This window comes from Protopterus annectens, chromosome 8.part0, assembly GCF_019279795.1.
Source record: "Protopterus annectens isolate FY-2018-M chromosome 8.part0, PAN1.0, whole genome shotgun sequence".
Taxonomy (NCBI): Eukaryota; Metazoa; Chordata; order Ceratodontiformes; family Protopteridae; genus Protopterus; species Protopterus annectens.
The window spans coordinates 1765153541-1765175382 of record NC_056741.1 but is presented as its reverse complement, the minus strand read 5'-3'; the positions used below and the strand labels follow the sequence as shown (position 1 = coordinate 1765175382).

Below are 21842 nucleotides of genomic sequence, written 5' to 3'. Positions count from 1 at the left end.
TTTATCTCTGCTTCAACAGCATACTATTGCCTTAGTCATTCTGACACCGACACTTCACTCCGGTGAACTTGTGATCAGTATACTGCACATTATACAGCGGACAGATGTCGCACATTTTTCATGTCTGGGGTGCCGCTGATAAGTGTGATGTGATAGTGTCATTCGACCTATTACTCGTATGTGCAGCCTATTATTCCTGCTACTGTGCTTGTTTCTGTGCACATTCATATTAGTAATGTTAATAGAATGAGTGTTTGTGTTACTGAGATTGTACGTCAACATATTGATGTCTGCATGTAGTTGTGTCTTTCTGCTTTTCACAGTTTGGGTTTGTCACAGCAGAACTCCGTTCCGCTCATGGGTGGTGTTTATGTTTTACGTGCCGGGCTGCCAGCCCTGACGCACAACGTCCGACAATGATACGCACATTCACGCATGTCTCCATGCAGACAACACTCTATCTGGGAATCGCACCTACGTACAAGCTGACCTCCACGGGCCACTCCATTGCAACTGGCACAACATACCCTAGCACTCCTGTGTCCATAATCGCATATCTATAGTTTCTCCAGCACACCTGTGTTGAGTTTCCATGCATACCAGCCATTTTACACCTGTTATCGCAGCCATGACACACCTTTACACATTGCCCTCTCCAGAGCGTTGGGGTCCTACACACATTTTGTACCACCTCGTGTATTCACAGGCTCACCATCCATTCATATTTGCACATACGTGCCTTTCCTGGTGTTATGGATTATGAACAATTTGTGGGTTACAAGTGTAGGTGGTCGCAACATGTACTACATTCCATCTGTTTACAATGTTGACGTAACACTTCAGCGATGTTATGGCCACTGGTATAACCCTGCCTCTGGTGTGAATAGTGGTGCTGTACTCACACTTGTGCAGCTTTATCTGACATACACTGCAAGCACTTTATAATTCCTTACTTGCTCTAGATTCCCTTCACAACCCTTATGTTTGCTTTCGTCTTTCGGCGTTCCTTACATATCTATATCTATCTATCTATCTATCTATATATATATATATATATATATACACATGTATATATAGATATTTAATTGCATATTTCTGTTATGTCTGTGGATATTTATCTATACACACTATCTATCTATATATATATCTATATAAAAGTTACAGCTGTACAAGACAACATACATTTGCTATGCTAAAAGCTGCGTACACCCGCTCAGGTGCACTTGCATCTACTTATTCTGAGTTACATATGTTTACTGGCACTTCTTTGGGAGTACATGTGCCTTATTCCTTATGAAAGTACCACTTTGATTGATGGAATCCGGTTAACGGACCCATGTGAACGCGATCACCTTTACATGTATAAATGTTGGCTTTACAGCACAGAGGCATTCATTACACAATTAATATGTGCTATAGTCGTACTTGAACCGGGAATGCCTTCACGTTAGGTGGATGCTCTGATCACTACACTATTGTTGTTCTGGGTCATTTATATGTATACCCATGGTTCATAGCTACTCTGACATACACCTCACCGCTTCCCTTACACAGCAGGCATCCATTCTCCTGCTGGGAAAACTGCAGTACTACACTTACGACATTCCCTATTTCCTACTGCTCTGGACCCGTGCTGCCTGTCTGCTCACTCCAAGGATATTCAGAACTCCTACGCTTATAGTCCTCACACATACACATGCTTAATTGTCAGGGTGTTCATGTGCTGGTCTAGTTTTAGGCTCATCTGACTGGTGGCAAGAACTGCCCTGGTGTTGTTCAAATATCAGATGTAGCACATGGACAGAGTTAGTCAATATTTTAAAATTCTAGCTGTGTTTACAGATGCAGGTGTTTTAGCACCTCTAACCACATTATTAGGTTGGCACTATATAATTTAGGGTGAGTAGTGGTTCCACTACATAATGCAGGGTGAGGGGAGGGGTTTCCAAGTGTTTGCTTTCCCATTTGACTATTTCATTCATTTATAGATGCAATGAATATTATTTTGGACATCAGTTATACATTCACTACAGGTTTGCAATACTACACTACATAATGCAGGGTGGGGGGAGGGGTTTCCACGTGTTTGCTTTCCCATTTGACTATTTCATTCATTTATAGATACAATGAATATTATTTTGGACATCAGTTATACATTCACTACAGGTTTGTAATAGTCCTGTCAACAGATGTGACAGTTGGTTGGTGTACTTGTGTGTACGGACCTCTGTGATACTCGGGGACTCGTTTCTACAGTGACAGGGACACGGCTATGACAACTCAGGGACAATCACGGACACTTCTACCATATTAGTACTATTAACTTGGAACGTGTTGACAGATTCATAATACTGCTAATTTTCTGCAGTTAAATGCGTCTATTACTCTTCATTGTTGTAAGTAGTTATTCTCATTCAACACCTTTCCTCCAAAGGTCACTGGCTTTGTGAGTGGTTAAGAGGCTGGCCAGTTATTGTGCGAATGCTCTGACCATTGGTAGGGCTGACATTGTCATAGGTACAGGTTGGGATATATTCTGTGGACTAGGGTTGCCACCTTTTCAAATGGCCAAAGTGGGACATTTTCGGAACACACATCAGATTTTACAGGCCGACACATACCCACGGTCAGTACAAAGGATAGACTTTTTACTTTTTTGCCTAAATAAAAGCTTATTCTTGTAGCGGTTTAGTTGCTTATTCTGTTTCTTGTAACATTTAGGTATTTTAGATACAGAAATAATTATTTTATGCAACTATTACATAACATATGGGACATAATTATGTCCTACAATCTCAGGACATTTGCCATTTTTAATATTTTTTGTCAGAACACAACTGCCCAAAGAGGGACTGTCACTCTCAAAGTGGGACAGGTGGTAACCCTACTGGGGACACCAGATTGTTTAGGCCAACACATAGCCACGGACAGTGCAGGTTTAGAACATTCATTAGTTTCCTACCTGTGAGTCTATACCTTTAGCACTTTAGTTGTTTGCCTGTTTCTTGTACGAATTACGTTCATTCTATCCTGAAGTGACTGCTTTAGGCAACTGTTACATGCAGTATGGTACATAGTTATTTCCTACAATCACAGGACATTTGGCATTTTATCATTGTTGGTCAGGTCACACCTACCCACACAGTAATTATCCCTCACACAGTGGATCAGGGGGTATCCTGTTTACGTCAGTGCCTTCATCACCCTTATTCCATGTGCCACTATGTGAATGTGTGCAATATATTCTCTCGCTTATTCGTGTTGGGACACGTGCATCACGGACAGGTGTTTGATCCTGGGTAGTAGGTTCGGCATGACCATCTAGGGCTGGAAAGTCTCGTGCACCACTACTGCACATTTCAACTTGTGTCCAGATGTCTACAGGACTGGACATCGTGTCTTGATACCCATTCTAATGTTTACACAGGATACTTATCCCATGAGGGATATCCAAAAATTTAACAAGACCGTATAACAAGACCGATACTGACCATTCTTCTGGCGTTACGAAAATGTGCTGGGGGGGTTTTACATACAAGGGATACATAGTTTCCAATCCTGAAACTGCCTAGGGTGACACTACCTACTACATATGCGTAGTGGTCACTATGTGTAGATGTGGCTGTGCCAAACTAGTAGGCCAAGTATGGCTGGATTTGGTGGACGTTCAGGTATGGGTGCGGGTTGTGTGCTGTGGAGGGGATGCTGGGTAGTCCATTATGCATCCAAGTGTGCTGCATTTGATATGGCCAGTTCCATCAGGACCAATCTGTGGGTAGGTGCCGGTGACATTTCTGTACATTTGTATCGCACATTTTAATATTCATATGTTTGTGGGATTGTGTTCTACAGTATGGCCTGTCTGGTTGCATTGCAGATGTGTATACATGTTGTTTGTGTTTCTTTCTGCTTCACCCGCTGCTCCCTCATACACCTCCAGTTCACCTATTTTGCATACGACACAGTCTCTCCTTTGAGGATTATACCATTACCCATCCCCCCCACACACATATTCCTGACACTCCATCCATCACTGATTTGGTTGATGGCCCATGACACGGTCAAGGTAACACATTGCCTACCCTACATATGTCAGGTACCTGTATGGTTGTGTGGACTACCCTGCCATGTTTGACCTTCCACATGCTATACCTCACGCACATAGGTACATGGCCATACTGAACTTTCATGACATGGTTGATATACCCGGGTAATACCCGTTCAACTGTGACACATCCTGACAAGTAAAGCTTGGACTGCAGATGTGCGGATTTTGGCCAACTGTTCTAATCATTGGTAGGATGCCACCTTTTCCTATGTCCAGGATGGGATATATTCCGGACACATATCCGATTGTATTGGAGAACATGTACCTACAGTCAATGCTACGGATAATACTGTTCCTTTCAGCCTACATGTTGCCTTATTGTTGTAGCAGTTTATATGCTCCTTCTGTTTCGTTAACATGCTTATTCTATTTCCTGTCACATATGGTATGTTAAATATGGACATACCTATTTTATGTGACTATTACATGCGTTGTGGGATATAATTTGGTCATACGGTCGCTAGATATTTACATTTATCGTGTTTTTTGTTATGGACACATCTGCACAGCTGTGTACTCTCCCTCAAAATATGGGTCAGCTGGTGACCCTGACCATTGGGCTGGAAGTACCTATTGGCGGCACGCTAACATATGATTCGTTTCACTTAAACTTGGTATAACTATCTGCGCTGCATTGGACTACGGGCACACAGTTTTCAATGTCATTTGTTCAAGGGATAGGGACCCGTTATTCCCTACCATGCATTTGTGTTTGCTTCTTCATTTTGTGTTCGCAGGAACTGTCTTGCATGCTTTGCATACATTTCAGTATCCACGGACACTGACAGATGTAATTACTATTGCTTGCAAATTGTTATATGCAAGCATTTTAGGTTGCACGTCGACAGCTGACATTTCCATGCCTTCATGTGGCACTTCGACATGTCCTATGCACTCGCGCTCCTTTCCTATGCACGTGGCTGTGGCAGCAGCGCACCTTCATTAATATGCATTTGGCACTACTGCGCCATCTTCATGCCACATGGTCGGTGCAAGCCTAACACCGGCCTTGCACTGAGCTTCATGAATTCCAGGGATTGTCAATAAAAATAGAGATAATGGCAAACTAGTCTCCTCCTCCTTATTTCTAGACATATCTAAAGCCTTTGGCACAGTTTGTCACCACAAACCTCTACTTCAAATATCTTCACTAGGTCTATCTCAGCCTACTCTTCCAAGATTCAAATGCTACCTGTCCAATAAGTATTAGTAAGTAAACTGGGACTCCACCCTCTCTCCATACCTTCCAGTCAGCACCAATGTACCATAAGGCTATATCCTTGGTCACCTCCTCTTTAATATGCTCACCAACACCCTCCATACATCCACACAACAGGCCTCCCTAATACAATACAAAGTTGACTGTATACTCATATGCATATCAGACAACCTGGCATATCTCCAAAAAACATACTCAGTAGTTATAACAGCACTGAAACATGGCTCTGTAACTCACAACTCATTCTCATCCCAAAAATCAAAAACAAACTTCATTTTTTCCCATATCCCTTTCTCATGTAGAAAAAAAAATAAAATCCTTTCTCCTTGTCTCATAGTAAATTATTAGGGATGACTGTGCATGATAATCTTAAATTTGACCTGCATAAACAAAAGTGCATTAAAAACTCAACAAAAATTAGGGATACTTTACAAAGCCAAAAACTTTCTCACCAACTCAACTAAAACTTCACTTGCATTCCTTATCTCCTCCTCTCACTACTTTATGATGCTCTAATCCTTAATAACCACCAGACATCACAAAAAGCAAAACTTGAACAATGCTATAATAAAGCAGCTAAATTTGCAGCAAATACGTCTTTCAGAACTAAATATAGCAATAAAAAAAACGTAAATTGCTTAGAGCTACCTCATCAACTAACATATACACAGCTTTTTATTACCTGTAAAATTATCCAGCATCCATCTGCTTGTCCAGCACTAAATACCATTCTACACAACTATGTTCCCAATCAGTCATTACGACCTAGTCACCAAAAACTCCTCTCTGTCGACAAACCTATCAAATCTGCTAGGCATGATCCATACTGATGCCATGTTGCTAAGGTTGGAACATGTATTCATCACTTCAATACCCTCCCTCCAGCCTTTAAAACCATTTTGAAAGACTTCCTAACCAAAATCTGCCTCTGTTCTTGCTCAGTCCCACTCAAAATGATATGAACAACTACCTCTCCATATCTTATTTCCTTCTTCACTTACTTTAATCAATTTCTCTACCAGGCTGTCAGTGAACCTACATTAAGTGTAGCTCAGTTCATGTTTGGCAAGTTGGTTGGTTTTACGTCCAGCATTTGCTCAACAGAGCTATCCCAGGTAACCCAGGCTGGCCAACTAGACAACAGCCAGACACTAGCTTATTGAACCAGGGCTGTTGGGCTTTATGGCAGGCACAGTGGCCAATACAGGCACATATACCCCTCACACTGTTAGCAAGGGTACCTGGTGTAGTTCAGGTCCTCAACCCACTTATCACTGGTAACTACCCATGCCCATTTTGGCGATATCACCTAGAACCATATTTTACACCATCAAATGGCTATCCCTGCCACAGCCAGCAGTCTGTGATCCATGTTTTCCTATCTTGAGGATATTGCACACCACAGTAGATGCACAAAGCGGTTGGTCTGTATAACTCTTCCCCCTGTAGGGCACCATATAGAGTCTGTGCTGCTGCCCACAGCTCCATTCATTGGTGAGTCTGAGATAGAAACACTCAACATGCTTTTCAGATGTGGGAGAAACCCCATGGAGATACAGGGAGAGCGTGCAAACTCCAAACAGGCATTGGCCAAAGGCCAGGATTGAACCTCGTACCTTGTGTATGGGAGGCAAAGACCTTAACCATTATGCCAAGAGGTCAGAGCTGTCACCAAATATATATAAGTACTCTCAGAGATTAAAATACTCTCTATAAGACCAGCCACAATGAAAGTTTAAATATATTTAATAATAAATAAGAAAAGAACATGCAAATACTAAATATCTATTTACAATAAACACCAGAATTTCATTCACAAAAAATATTAAAATAACACAAATGAATAGATTCACACAGATACAGAAAAACAGTACTTAACTAGCCTCACTATATTTTTCTGATTGAAAGGATTACTATTCCTTGGTTTACTTACTAGAGTAATACAAGATGGAGTAGGTGAGGGATCCCTCCTTGTCAGGTTACAAAAGCAGACTGCTCAGAGAATTCCCTCTCGTCTAGTATTAAAGCATCATTTTTAGTGATGGATTACAGGATAACATCACACACATCTAGGCATATGGCTTCTGGACCCATAATTACACTACTTACATACTTTGGCTAGAAGCTGACAGGATTTAGCACATATGTGTTACAATACATATCTTGAGCTTTGCTAAAGTTTATTACAACATCTGGAAGCTGTAAAACAATTTTATCACTTTTGCTCTTCCTACAGAGACTAACAAACCATATTTCTTACAGACATTGCATATCTGGATTCATTCAAGCTGTGAAATAACATCTTTATGACCTAGTCCCAGTAATTTAATTTCAGAACATTTTTCAAAGTTAGCTGCAGCTGAACTGTGATTAACCTCTTCTCTTCCAGTATCCTTTGTTACAATATATGCATTTCAACAGTTACAATAATAAATGTATAGTTGTTTTTCTGTTCAGCAGGGCATATTGTTGGCACATTTTCAACACAAGCAGCTTTAGAAATACATTTTTAACACAAGCATATGCCCAAATCAGTTTAATATACACATGAGAGACAATTATTTACAAAATTCCAACCAGCTGTGCTGACATATGTGACACATCCACTTCCCTACTTCTTCTGGCGTAGCTGGCAATACCTCACATTGTCATATCTCTCTCCACTTTGAAGTCTTAAGCTAGTTTTTCAACTGACCCTGGGGAAACATTGCTTGAGAGGATTCAACTTGTCTGGGAATACATTAACCCATACCCTATCTTGAGAACCCATCTGCACTGGCATTGCTGACACCACTATGGTGTTTCACTATCATGTCTTATGCCTACAACCATAGGTTCCACATTAGTAACTTGGCATTTTGCTGGCTGTCTCAATGTAGCCATAGATCCATCTCAAACCCCTCCTGCATCCTTCTACATATACTTAGCACAAGGGTCTCCCTATTATGGTAAGGTTTCATCATGTTAACATGGTACAATTTGCACCCTTGCCTCCTGCAAAACAGTTCTACCATGTAGCAAACAACACTGACAGTCCTTATAATTAGAAGGTCCCTCCCAAGCTGCTCACAGCATATTGTGTCTGACAGGAATGAGAACCATAACCTGCTGTCCCACAGCATAATCTCTGGCTCATGCATTCCTGTCATACCAGACCTTTTGTGTTGTTGGTCTCCTGCCACGTTCTCCTGGACCACGTCCATGAGCTCCCTAAGCCTTGTCCTGAGGTTTGGAACATATGCCACAACAGACTCCTTTTGGGATTCACACTCACCCTCCCACTCATCACAAATCAAATCTAGAGGTCCCCTCACCCTATGCCCATACAGCAACACAAAGGGTGAAAAACCTACAGATTCCAGGGTTTCTTCTCTGTATGCAAACATCAGATGGAGCAAATATATGTCCCACTCTCTCTTAAACTGGTCTGCAAACACCTGTAGCATGGTCTTTAGTATAGAGATTAACTTCTCCACAAGATCATTAGTTTGGGGATGGTAGGGGTGGTCTTTAGGTGCTTCAACCTGCAGTGCTTCTACAGACAAACCAGCAGGTCAGACATGAAATTGCCACTTCTATCAGTCAGTATTTCTCTTGGGAAACCTGCCATGATGACAGCGTCTAACAAAGCATTTTCCACCTTCTCTGTCTTAATGGAGGACAGAGCCACTACATCAGGGTATCTAGTAGCTCAATCTACTACCACCAGACTATATATCTTCCCTGTGCAACTTGGGGTACTCAGAGGCCCCATAATAAACATAGCTACCCTCTGAAATGGCTCCTTAATCACAAGCAAAGACATCAAAAGAGATTTTACCTTGCCTCCTGCCTTGCCTATTTTTTGGCACTGCTCATAGATCCTGAAGCACCCTGTTACATCCCTTGCAATCCCAGGCCAATAAAAGCTCTGCATAATATATCTCTTAGTCCACTTTATGCCCATATGACCTGCAGAAGGAATGGCATGGCTTCGGCTAGAAGTACCAGATGGTAGGCTTTAGGCACTACAAACTGCTGTATTACCTCATCATCTAGCCCTACCTCAGGGATCCACTCTCTATACATTAACTCTTTTTTCAGTATACAGACTCCCCTTTTCCTTGAGAATCAGGTGCCTCCCTAGCTACTTCCCTCAAGCCTCCTAGTGTAGGGTCCGAGAACTGAGGCTATCTCAACTCTATCTTTGTGACCCTTCCCAGCTCAATTTGTGACCCTCACTGTCAGCCTGGCTACTACCACTCACCTCTGCCGTTGCAGTCACTCTGTCCAAGGGAACATCAGTACTTGCCAGAAGAAATAGCCACCTCACCAGCCCTGACTTTAGATGTGGGGTCTGTCTGGGACTCCCAGGTTACCAGACCCACATGCCTCTCTCCAAACCTCAGTGCCTGTAACTTCATGTACACAAAGAACTGTATTTTCAAAATCATTCCCTATCAAGATATCTGCAGGAATATCCTAAAACACAGCTATTTGCTTGCTTCCTTTTCCACCCTCCCAGTAAAGATGAACCCCAGCTAAAGGCATTTGGAATGGGGTCCCTCCTAAAGTTCTGATTGGAGTGTACTGCCCAAGCAAGTACTGCTCCTCTTTAACCACTGAAGACTTCACAATGGTTATGTCAGAGGCTGTGTATCTCTTAGCAGTGGTCTGTTTTCCATCCACTAAGATTGGATATAAACTCTGGTGATAGTTTGGTACCCCTGTTGTCCACAGACAACTTACCACTGGCATACTGTTATTCCAACTTGCTAGCTCCCCTACCTTTTTTTCTTTAACTCCAGATGGATTTTTAAGTTCTCTGAGGAAAAGGTGAACTGTCTTGTTTCTGAGGGCTGCAAATTCCCATCACCAAACTGGTTATCCTCCTGACTGCTAGTCTGAGTTGCAACTAAGGCTAAAATAATTTCCTCTTTAGTCAGATTGGCATGCACTAGTCCTTTGGTTTCACACACCTTGGCCAATTGGTTCTTTGTGAGCTTGCCATAATCCCCTGCTGATATATTTGCCTAATTTCCCTGACTAAACTAAACTAACAACAAAAAAATAAATAAACTGTTGTGAAATGAAACTCTCAGTGATTACCTTGGGGCTGTTGAGAGAACACACCTTTAGTGACAACTGCCTACAGGCTACAGACATTCAATTAATATCCACACAACTGCTCACCAATATGTGACATCCCTACTTAATCAAGGAGCCTGAATCTTAACCACTGACACTGGAGAAGGATGTTCACTTGGAACAAAAATATATGCACCCAGTATTTCCAGATGCAACTGTTTCATCAAGCACAATTTTCCTTAAGAACACACAGGGGACACAGTCAGGGGACTGGATTTCTCTGTCTCTCCAGGTCCCCAGTAAGACTCCCCACTGGCACAGCTATAGAATTAAGACGTCAGCCAAGTGTTCAAGCCATGTTCCCCAGCACTGTCTCTGTGAAACCATTGCTTTCTGTCCCTGCTCCACACAGCTGATACATGCATTCCTTGAGATTTGATTTTAGCGCTCGTGCACGCGCACACACACACACACACACACACACACACACACACACACACACACACACACACACACACACACACACCTGGGAAAGGCTGGCACAGATTTACTAGCTATGCAACCTTCTGCCCAGGCTATAAGGTAGCTATACTGCTACCAGACACTCCAAAGCTAGCTACTCTAAGGATCTTGCAAGGGTACACAATTAATTAATATTAATACAAATGGTAGTTTTGCCAACAGCAAGGTTTCAGGAGCTGCCAGAGCTGTCACCAAAAAGTTCTCTCAGAGATTAAAATATTTTCTAAAATACCAGCCACAATGAAAAGTTTAAATATATTTAATAAGAAATAAGAAAAGAGCATGAAAATACTAAATATCTATGTACAGTTAACACCACAGGTTCATAGGTTCATAGGTTCATACTAGGCTATCTGCCCTAGGGCATTTATAAGCCTAGCCAGAGTGTATTTAGCTTTCACCACCCATTTTAAATTAATTTTGCTATGCCCTTTTTCGAGGTTAGTATACTGTGCCTCTGTCTAACAGTGACACAGAAGTGATACCAAGGGTAAACCTATGATCTCCCATCCACTCATCAAGATTCCTCTTGAAGAGAGTCAATGAGGGACTCTGCCTAACCTGGACTGGGATTTTATTCCAGAGTGAAGGGAGCCTCTGGGTTATGAATCTGTCCCTCCAGCATGTCCTATTTATTTCAGTGCTGAGGTTCAAGTCTCTCGAGCACGTAGCTTGATGGGATTTGGATTTTCTGAGGTGCAGCATGTCCATTAATTCCGGGTTGGACATGGCTTTATACGTCAGGCACAGATCGCCTCTGAGCAGGCGGTATGCCACCGAGTAGAGCTGGAGTTTCTTTAACCGGGCAGCATATGACATCTGTTTGAGCCCTTTGATCTTCTTGGTGAGGTACTTTTGGGGTCTTTCCAGTTGCTGCAGGTGTCTGGTAAGGTACATCCCAAAAGGGGCGTTGTACTCAATTATGGGCCTGATGAGGGATGAGTAAAGAGGCACAATGACCTCCCCTGATCTAGATGTGAATCCCTTCATGATTAGGTGGGCTATATAAAATGTCTTTCTAACCACTTTGGCCATGTGGTTGTCAAATGAGAGATTGCTATCAACTTGGGTCCCCAGGTCCCTAATTACTTCTTCTGTACTTAATGGATTACCACCTATGTGGTAATTTGTGGGCACTTTGTTTTTGCCAAAGGGGATGACTATACACTTTTTAGCATTTAGTTTGAGGCCATGGCTCTGGCACCAGTTGTCTGTTTCTATGAGGCCCTTTTGGAGGATGCTTGTGTCAGCTGGAGAGTCAATTATGGTGCCCAGTTTGCAGTCATCTGCAAACTTGGTCAGCCACAGTCCTTCCATGTTGGCCTGTACCTCCGAGAAATATATACCGAACAAGAGAGGTCCCAGGACTGAGCCTTGTGGGATGCCACATGTAACTGATTTGGAGTTTGACATGGCTCCAGCAATTCTAACCATGTGGGTTCTGTCCTGAGCCAGTTTGCAACCCATCTAGTGACATAGGGGTTTATATTTAAGCTGGTGAGCTTATCTATAATACCCGAGTGGGGTATTGTATCGAAGGCTTTTGCGAGGTCCAGGTAGGCTGTGTGGACCACCTTCCCCTCGTCAATGGCCTTGGTGACTGTTTCAAAGAAATCGACCAGTTTTAAGAGGCAGGATTTGCACTTAACAAAGCCGAACTGGGTAGGATCCAGTGTCTGTAGGTCCCCAATATCTTTATTTATGAGGTCCATGATGATCCTTTCCATAGCTTTGCAGACCAAGCTAGTCAGGCTTATGGGGCAATAGTTTCCAGGATCCGTTGAGGCACCACCTTTGTGGAGAGGGACCACTGTTGCTGTACGCCACTCTTTGGGTACATATCCTGTAGTAAGGCTGAGATTGAACAGTAGTTTTATGTTTGGGTTTAGCTCTTCTTGGAGTTCATGTAGGATGCACCCCGGGACACCGTCTGGTCCCTTTGATGCTGTGTTTTTTGCTTTGGAGAGGGTGGCTCTTACCTGAGCATCTGAGATGTCAGGGGGGCAGCACTCTGCTGGGATAGATATTTGCCCTTTTGGTGGGGAGGGGGGGAGAAGTTTGCACTGAACCTGTCAGCTAGGATGTTGGCAATGTCTGTGGGTTTGGTGCATTTTTTGTCATTTTGGACTAATTCTGCGCATATCTGGGAATTCCCACCCAGGTTCCTAACATAACTAAAGAAAGCCTTGTGATTACCCTTAGTGTCCTGTGCAATTTTTCTCTCGAAGCTGGCCTTAAACAATTTTATGAGTGCCCGTAGTTTTTTGCTAATACTGATTAGAGATGCCTTCCCTTTTTGGGATTTTGCTCTATCATGTAGTAGCTTCCTCCTTTTATTGTATCATTTTTTATGGCTGGGGTCCACCAGACAGGATGTCTGCCTTTGGAGGATTGGGCCTTGGTTTTATTTGGGATTGCATGATCCATGCATTCCTGAAGGTATTCATAGAATGCGTTTAAAAAGGATTCTGTGGTCTGGGCCGTATTTTCCACAGGTCCGGGGGCTTTGAAGGATTCCACCTCAGTTTTGAGGAGTGTGAAATTTACTTTAGAGAAGTTTTTCACTGTGGTTTTCTGGGCAGGGGGTGGGGTCGGGATGTGAATATCCAGTGAGATTAGTTTATGGTCTGATCTTACCAGTGAGGGATGCACTTCTGGTCTGGAGCATAGAGTCCCCATGTTGGTGATGATCAGGTCCAGTATGTTTCCCCTCTTGTGGGAGTGGTAACAAGTTGTTCCATAGCATTTGAGTTTATAAATTCTAGGAACCTTTGGGCTAGGGTGTTGGAGCTAGAGTAATGCTCCCACTCTATGTTTGGGTAGTTGAAGTCGCCCAATATAATGGTGTTTGGAGAGACCTTCATATTTTCCACTGTTCTCAGGAAGGCTGAGTGGGGTTCCTGGGTTTGGGAGGGTGGTCTGTAGCAGGCTATAAACTGGAAGGCAGTTTTACCCACTGTTAGTTGCACATGGATAGTCTCTGATGCTTCGTGCTGTGCCACCAACCTGGAGGTGTGGGTATCTTTGACAAATATTGATACTCACACTCCTTTTGTGGTTCGGTCCAAGTTTTGGGGCCGAAAAGCATGGTATGAGGTATAGCCTGGTAGTGCTGGGGTGCTCTCTGGAGCCTTGAACCAGGTTTCTGTTACTGCACAGATATCGATGTTCTCCATGCTAAGAAGAATTTTGAGTGCATGCATCTTGAGGTTTAGACTTCTGGCGTTGAGTAGCATTACTCTTAGTTTCTTATCCCTTGTGATACCTATGAAGGTGGTTTGTCTTTTGAGCCTTGCCTAAAAAAAGGCACTATGGGGGTAGCAAGAGCCTTTGTCAATATCTGAAAGCCCAGGGGTGACAGGTGCAAGCCATCCCTAGCAAAGCATCATGGCTTGTCGAGCATGTCATCCCATCATGACAGGCATTGGATCCCCTTTGAATGACACCAATACTTAAGCCAATTGTTGAAATTGATCATCTTGTCTTCATATTGTGGCATCATTCTTGGTGAGGGTAAGATGCTACTCAAGGTCAGGGTCATACCGGCCTGGGCTACATGCTCAGAGTGCTCCTCTATGTATCTTTTCATGTAGTCCAGGGAGGTATGTCTCAGGTCATTCACACCAACATGGACAATGACTGAGTCATATTTGTACTTGCCTTGGAGTGACCTGAGTGCTTGTGTTATGTGGCGGATCCTAGCACCCGACAGGCAGCTCACCATGTCCTTCTCCTTGTTCAGCCTGGTGAGCAGGACGTCAGTGTGCCTGATGATAGAGTCACCTATTACAAGTGTATCCGTTGTGTTGTTTAGCCTTAAGGGCTGTGACTGTTCGGCACACTGGCATTGTGAGCTATGTGTTGCATGTGTTTTGTTTTGGGGTAGTGGTTGCTTGGGTGTCTGCTTTGGAGGTCTCTGCTGCTTAGGCAGATTTTTATTTAGAGCCTCTGAGTATGTTTTTGTGTGTTTATGTGTTTGGTTTGCTGTTGTGGTAGGTCTATGTGAGACTGGAATTGTAGTGAGTGTGGTTTCCCTCTCCTCGTGACTGGTTACGCCAGTACTGAGTTGAGAGAGAGCTTAGCCTCCAGTTTGGCTATATGGCTGCATCTCTCACAAGTGTTGGAATTTGTTGGGAGGAGGAGAGGGTTGTCTGTGTACATGAGGCAGTTGTAACATTGCCTCAAGATTCCCAGATTCACCAGCTGGGCCAGAGAGGAGATTGACAACTGACCTTTGGACATGTTAGAATAGTATTGGGAATTCCTTTATAATTGAAAAAAAAAAAGGGCCAATGGGGAACAAGGTACTCAAGGTGAGTTTGTGAGGGTGTAGTGCTTTTAATTTTTTAGTGCTGACTTATATAATTGCTTTAGTGAGCAAGTGCCAGGTAAATGTATTACAGGTAACTTAAATGCAAAAACGACAAACAGTAACTTTCTTTCAAGTGAAACAAGGAAATAAGTACAGTATGCAATGCAGATATCACTAGGGATCCACAGAAGCGCCGAAAAGCTGCATTTTAGGTGGAATTAGCGTTTCAGGGAAGTAACAAGCAAACAAACAACAAGCATACAAACAAAGCTAGATTCAGCAGGCCTGGATCTAGTCTATGCTACAGCAAACAAGGTGTACCAGAGTTTTAGTCACAGGAAATATTAAAATAACACTGATGAATAGATTGACACAGCTACAGTAAAACATTACTTAATTAATCTCACTTTATTTTCCTGACTGATCTAAAGAATTGTTATTCCCTGGTTCACTTACTATAGCAAGGAAAGATGACATAGGTGAGGGATCCTTCCTTTTCAGGTTACAAAAACAAACTGCTCTGAGACTTCACTCTCACCAAGTATTACAACATAATTTTTAGTGATGGATTACAGAATAACATTACACATATCTAGTCATATGACTTCTGGTCCCATACTACTCCTTTGGCTACATGCTGCCAGGAGTTAGCATATATGTGTTGCAAGCTTTGCTAAAGTTTATTGCAACATATGGAAGCTGTAAAACAATGTTAACTCTTCTGCTCAAAACATACTTCTTACACACATTGTGTCTCTGGCTTCATTCAAACTGTGAGATAACATATTTATGGCCTAGGCCCAATAATTTAGATTCAGAACATTTTTCAAAGTTAGTTAAAGCTTGAGTGTGATTAACCTAGTCTCTTCCAGTATCCTTTGTTACAATATATACATTTCAACAGTTACAATAATACATGTACATTTCTTTTTCTGTCCAGCAGGGCACACTGTTGGTACATTTTTAACACAAGCAGGTTTACAAATACATTTTTTCAACACATGCATGTGTACAAATCAGTTTGATATACAAATGACATATAATTATTTATAAAATTCCAGCTAGCTGTGCTAGCATATGTTACACATGCACTTCCCTGCTTCTCTTGGGATAGCTGCCAATACTTCACATTGTCACATTGATGGTATTGTATGATTTTTGAAGACTGTAACATTATTGTTCTTAAAATGTTTTTGTAATACTATGGATCTTGTCTCCCTGGGCCTTCACTTGAAAATGGTCACCTACCAGGTCAGACCTTCCTGGTAATCAAATGTCAATAAATAAATACAGGCTTCTGAGAGGTAACCTGTGCCTACTGCAGAGAGCTTCTACAGACCTTATTATGTAAGACCTATTACACATTCACAAATTTAATATAAACACCTGCTCAAGGTATCTCAGTCACTTTTTCAAAACAGAACAGAACCACTGCTATGGAACTGTCTTCCACTCCATATAAAGCTAAGTACTTCTCTTGCTCTATTCAAATTAATTGTAACAAATGGATGGGTAAACACAAACCCTCCCTGGTTAACAATTGTGTCCCTCATGAAGAGAAGAAACATGAAAATGTCCCAACATATCCTTGTTTAGTGTGTTTCTGAGTTATTTGTATACAAATTCAAAGGGAGAAAAACTACCATGGGAATGTAAGGTTAAGCTTTCTAAGATCCTCACATAGCCTAGCAACTACCTATGAACTTATGAACCTATAATGACAGTTCCTCTAGAGTTTCATTCGGCTATAATCAGTTTTTAACTGATATTATATCAGGTTCCATACAATGCACATCATATGAATTAGTTTTGATCCATCTTACCATGACACGATATAGACATGCTGGAAATGCATATGTTAAAATGACAAAATAAAGACTTTTATATGATGTACTAAGGAAAACAAAAGGAGAAGCAGATATATAATGTTAACTAAGAAGTGGTCATGCACTGGATGTAGGTAGAATTACTATAGTGAGATACTCTGGATATGGAATCAGCTAATCCACGTTTACAGTTCCAATACAACTGGCAGAGCTATCTTGTTCTGTTAGTAGCAATATCCCCTGAGACAAAACCACACTAGCACCTTTCTGAACACTATCCTCACTATACCTATAACTGTATACTCTGCCACTTCTGATCTCATGCTTGTAATGATCTCTATTAGGAGGAGGAAACAGAGACATTGTGTCCACTGTTGTTGCTGTTGTTGTGCCTTTCGACTTTTCACGGTTAGGGGTCGCCACAGAGGAACTCCAGTCTGCTAATGATTGGTAGTTGATTTTTACATGCCGAGTTACCAGCCCTGACGCACAACCTTCAACGAAGGTATGCCCATTCACGCATGTCTGCACACAGAAGAAGCTCTAGCTGAGAATCAAATCGGACAGCGTCTTACTGTGAGGCAACAATGCTGAATGATACACAAGAGGCTGCAGTTGTAGATTTCAGCCAGGCTTCAATCAGGGATAGCATGTAAGGCTTGTGTAGGCCCAATCAGTCCTCTTGGAGTGATAGTTTGTTTCTTGTTCATGACTCATATAAGCTATCATTAACCCACATGTGTTGAGTCAGGTACAGTTGAAGGGCTCTGAAGTTCTGACAAAATAATACAGAATTTAGTTTAGTGCCTTCAGTATAAATAAATCCTTGAGTGCATGTAATATCTTTTTTATTTGAGCAAATGCATGCAATGTCTTTCTATTTGAGCAAAGTGTATTGTTTGTAATGATTTTTTGTATCTTATTGTTTGTGAGTAAATCAAAGTGTAAAAAGGTCACCCAGACAGACCAGTTAGTAAAAAACTACAAGAAAAACATAGCCAAGCTAGAGTTTTTACTGTTTGATATCTTAAACCTCCTGTAATAAAGGCCTATGGAATAAATGTAAATGACCTCTTAAGGATGCCAAATGTTTCAGTTACATGGCTTCTGAATGTCCATAACTTTTTCCTTTTTAAGTCTTTATGGACACATTCAGGCCAACAAAGACATCCCCCATCTTTATTGGCTTGAATGTGTCCATAAAGACTTAAAAAGGAAAACGAAAACTACTTCCTAGCTTACATCTGTCCATGGTAACTTGGCCCAGGTTACACATTTCTGCAGACAGGAAAGGTACAGACTTTGTGCAAAGTGTATGTCATACTCCATCAACTACCTACTCTTTCTCAAACTAGTAGAAGAAAAACATTAAAAATATATCACATAGTGAGTACTGCTTATCTTCAGCCTTAAAGTGCAAGCTTGGTTACTCATTGATAATGAAATCTGAGTACAGCAGCATGTGCCTGTTAAAGGCCTTTATACTATTTAAAACTGAAGACTTTTGTGGTTTGAACAGGTACCAGCAAGTTGTACAAAAAGATAAACAAGCATTAATATTTAGAAGTAAAATTAAAAGTGATTTTCAAGAGGGAAAACAAGTATACTGATGAAAAACTGTATCAGGCTAATGCTCAAGTATCATTGTTAGTGTTTACTGCAGACTCATATGGTATAAAATACTCTTTACTTTAGTGCAGTTTAGATAGGCATCATAACTAAACTTTTACTCCCAGCAGGCCAGAAAAAGAAGGGGAGTGGTCATTATTTCATAAGGAATCAGATGGAAAACAAACTGTTGAACACTATGGTTCATAACCATTATGTAACTGAAACTGTCTGCTAAACAATTAGTACATTACTAGCAAGACACTGTGCTGAAAAAGATATAGATCTTCTTAATGGTTTAATTATACCATGAAGCTGGCAAGCCTTAGGGCATGAAGAATGTGCCAATACTGACATTTACTGAAGAGTTAATAACCTGGAAACAAGTGTAATCCTGTGGAAGAAGGCACAGGACTGAAAGTCACATATTGCTTTAGGAATGCAAATGCACATGAGTAAATACAGTAAAATAAAAAGGAAAATAAGAAAGAAACTGACACCACTAGGTTCTCAACCATTTTTATGTAAAATGGCTATATTATGCAAACACTTATATTGTATGTAACTCTGACTAGCAGGATCAGTTTCTTTCATTCTTTTTTCTTTTTTTTTTTTATCGGCTTATTTGTCACAGCATCCAAAATAATAAAAAGCAGAAAAAAGTCAAACTTACCTTAGGGATTGTATATCCAGAAAGTGTAACTTCTTGTGACACACCATGTAACACCACTGGGACAAGTGTCCTAAAACGTAAAACTTCATGTAACACAGCTTGGATGTAAGGAAGTTTAGTTTTGTCTTCATAGCAGAGCCCATCAGTTTTACTCTGTTCTAATGAGTAAATCTCATTGTAACACTTGGCTGTGTAGAATATTAAAAACATTGATTAGCTGAATATTATGCAGTTAACTCTTATAAAGAACACCAAAAATCTATGATGCAGTATATGAGTATTTCCATACACAGCAAAGTACAGAGAGTAAACAACCAAACTGCTTCAAGAGAAAACAGCAATAGCATTCTGCTAATAGGAAAATGATAAGACTGTGAATATCACATATATAAGGCAGTATAATTTTCTTTATTTCAAAAGGAAAATGTGTGTGTGCGCACGCACGCACGCACGCGTGCACACTTGAGTGTGTGAAATGTGCAATATTATTTGTATGCTGTGCCAATGTGATTTTCTCAGCTTTGTATACATTATTTAATAACTACTATATTGTCATTGAAGAAGCATAAAATTCTAAAGTAAAATATCATCTATGGTAAAACATTTCTGTCTCTCAAATGCATGCTAATAATCATACAGCAGATTTCACACCTCTGCTGTTTTCCCCACTCTGGTAATGTCTCCAATATAGATTAACAGCAAAGTGCAAAATGTGCAAATTTGAAATGTCCAAAGTGCATGCACAAATCATACAAGCATAAAATCAGAAGGGCAAAAATGTGCAGTGATGTAAATGGATCCTACTATATCCTCAAAAGTGAATCTTTATGATTCATTTGTTTTATTCTAGCGTTCCACGTTAAGAACGAATCATACTAAAGAGACTTAATCAGCATTTGATCCTCCTCATCACAACATTTCTTATAACTATTCTAAATTACCAGACCACTGACAGTAGCATGTAGGGAAACTGTGAACAGTAGAATCATCAACATCATCATCAGTCCCCTTCATCCCATTTTCTTCATGGGGTTGGAGCGTTGTGTTAACTTTTGCCTTCTCTCTCAATTCAATGCCACACTCCTGCCTTCTTTGACACTCATGCCTGAATGTTGCAGATATTTTTTCACACAATCCTTCCACCTGCTTACCTTCTTAATGTCTGTTCCAAATCTTCTTCACCATATTGTCTTCTGCTTTTCTGTACATGTGCCCAAACCACCGTAATCTGTTCTTTTTGATCTTTTTCACAATCAGTGCTACTTTGACTTCTGCTCTTATATTCTCATTTCTTCACCTGTCCCACTGTGTGCATCCTATCGTCCTTTTCAGGCACTTCATTTCCATCACCTCTAGCTTTCTTATCTGCTATGCCTTTAACTGCCCAGGTTTCCTTACTGTACAGTAATACTGGTTGCACCATTGATTTGTACACCTTACTTTTCATCTTCTTTGGTATTCTTCTGCCATACACTATGTGAAGGCTGCCAGCCTAGCCAGATATAATTTTGTAGATAATTCTATCATCTGTAAATATTAATGTAAACCACAAGTTTGTGTCTTAAATGGTAAAAATAGTGTTGCATGTGGAACTGGAAAAAATGTTACAACAGTGCACTCTGATGGTAGAAAGCTGACCAAGTAAAGCATGTTGTGACCCTTTGATCTAAACACAGTGCCAAAATGTCTAAATGAAGACATTCTTTCTATTGTTTTAACCAAGAGTTAAATAGCTAGATTTACACATGATGTGAAGATTGGGGAAATATGGGTGAAGGCTGCCAGACTAGTCAAATAGAATTTAATACATAATTCTATCATTTGTATAAATAAATGTAAAATACAGGCTTGTGTTTTTAAATGAAAGAAAACACTGTAAAATGTGAACTTCAAGATTGTTGCAACTTTGCCATCTGCTGTAAGGAAAATCAAGCCAAGCATTTCAAATGTTCTTTGAAGTTACAATTATCTAAAAATTGGTGCCAAAGCGACTGGCTGAACACATTCTTTCTATTATCTTAACTTAAGGAATAATTGTTAAAGTATACATGTGAAATGTATTTTATTGTTGTAGTTTCCTGAGCAGGTGTTAGCTTGCTAAATAATGCAGTTTGCGGCCTGGGAACTCCAGACTAAGTGTCAAAATGATGTAATTTGGGAGGGCCTTAGCAGAGCTGTTTGTTAGTGTTTTAAAAACTATTGTTCAGTGAGAGACTGAAGGCATTTGTCTTGGGCCATCAACCCCAGCACTGCTTATGCTCTCTATGTATGTAAGTAAGATTATAGCACTGTGTTTTCTGTTAAGATTAGCTAAAGATTAGAAAGTTAGATTAAGTGTTTTTCTTCGACATCAGACCTGTCCTACTGCATTATTTTAAGTTTCTGTGTGATCTCTAAACTCTTAGATATCTCTGTGGTGTAGTAGTATTGTCTTGTGTTTTAATTATTTATTAAATATTTTAAAAACCTTTACCTGTGGCTGATTTGTGTAGAGAAGTAGGTTCTAC

The 21842-nt window shown here is 40.9% G+C and overlaps 1 protein-coding gene across 4 annotated transcripts in view; it reads right to left on the bottom strand.

The window, feature by feature from the left end:
• LOC122809626 (cytochrome P450 2F2-like) overlaps positions 1-21842 on the bottom strand; it is a 916584-nt gene that overhangs the window by 218179 nt on the left and 676563 nt on the right. For all 4 annotated transcript variants that reach the window (XM_044081263.1, XM_044081260.1, XM_044081261.1 and 1 more), the window contains exon 8: positions 19336-19523. In XM_044081263.1, the coding sequence (XP_043937198.1) occupies positions 19336-19523 (188 nt within the window). The remainder of the gene's footprint in view (positions 1-19335; positions 19524-21842) is intronic.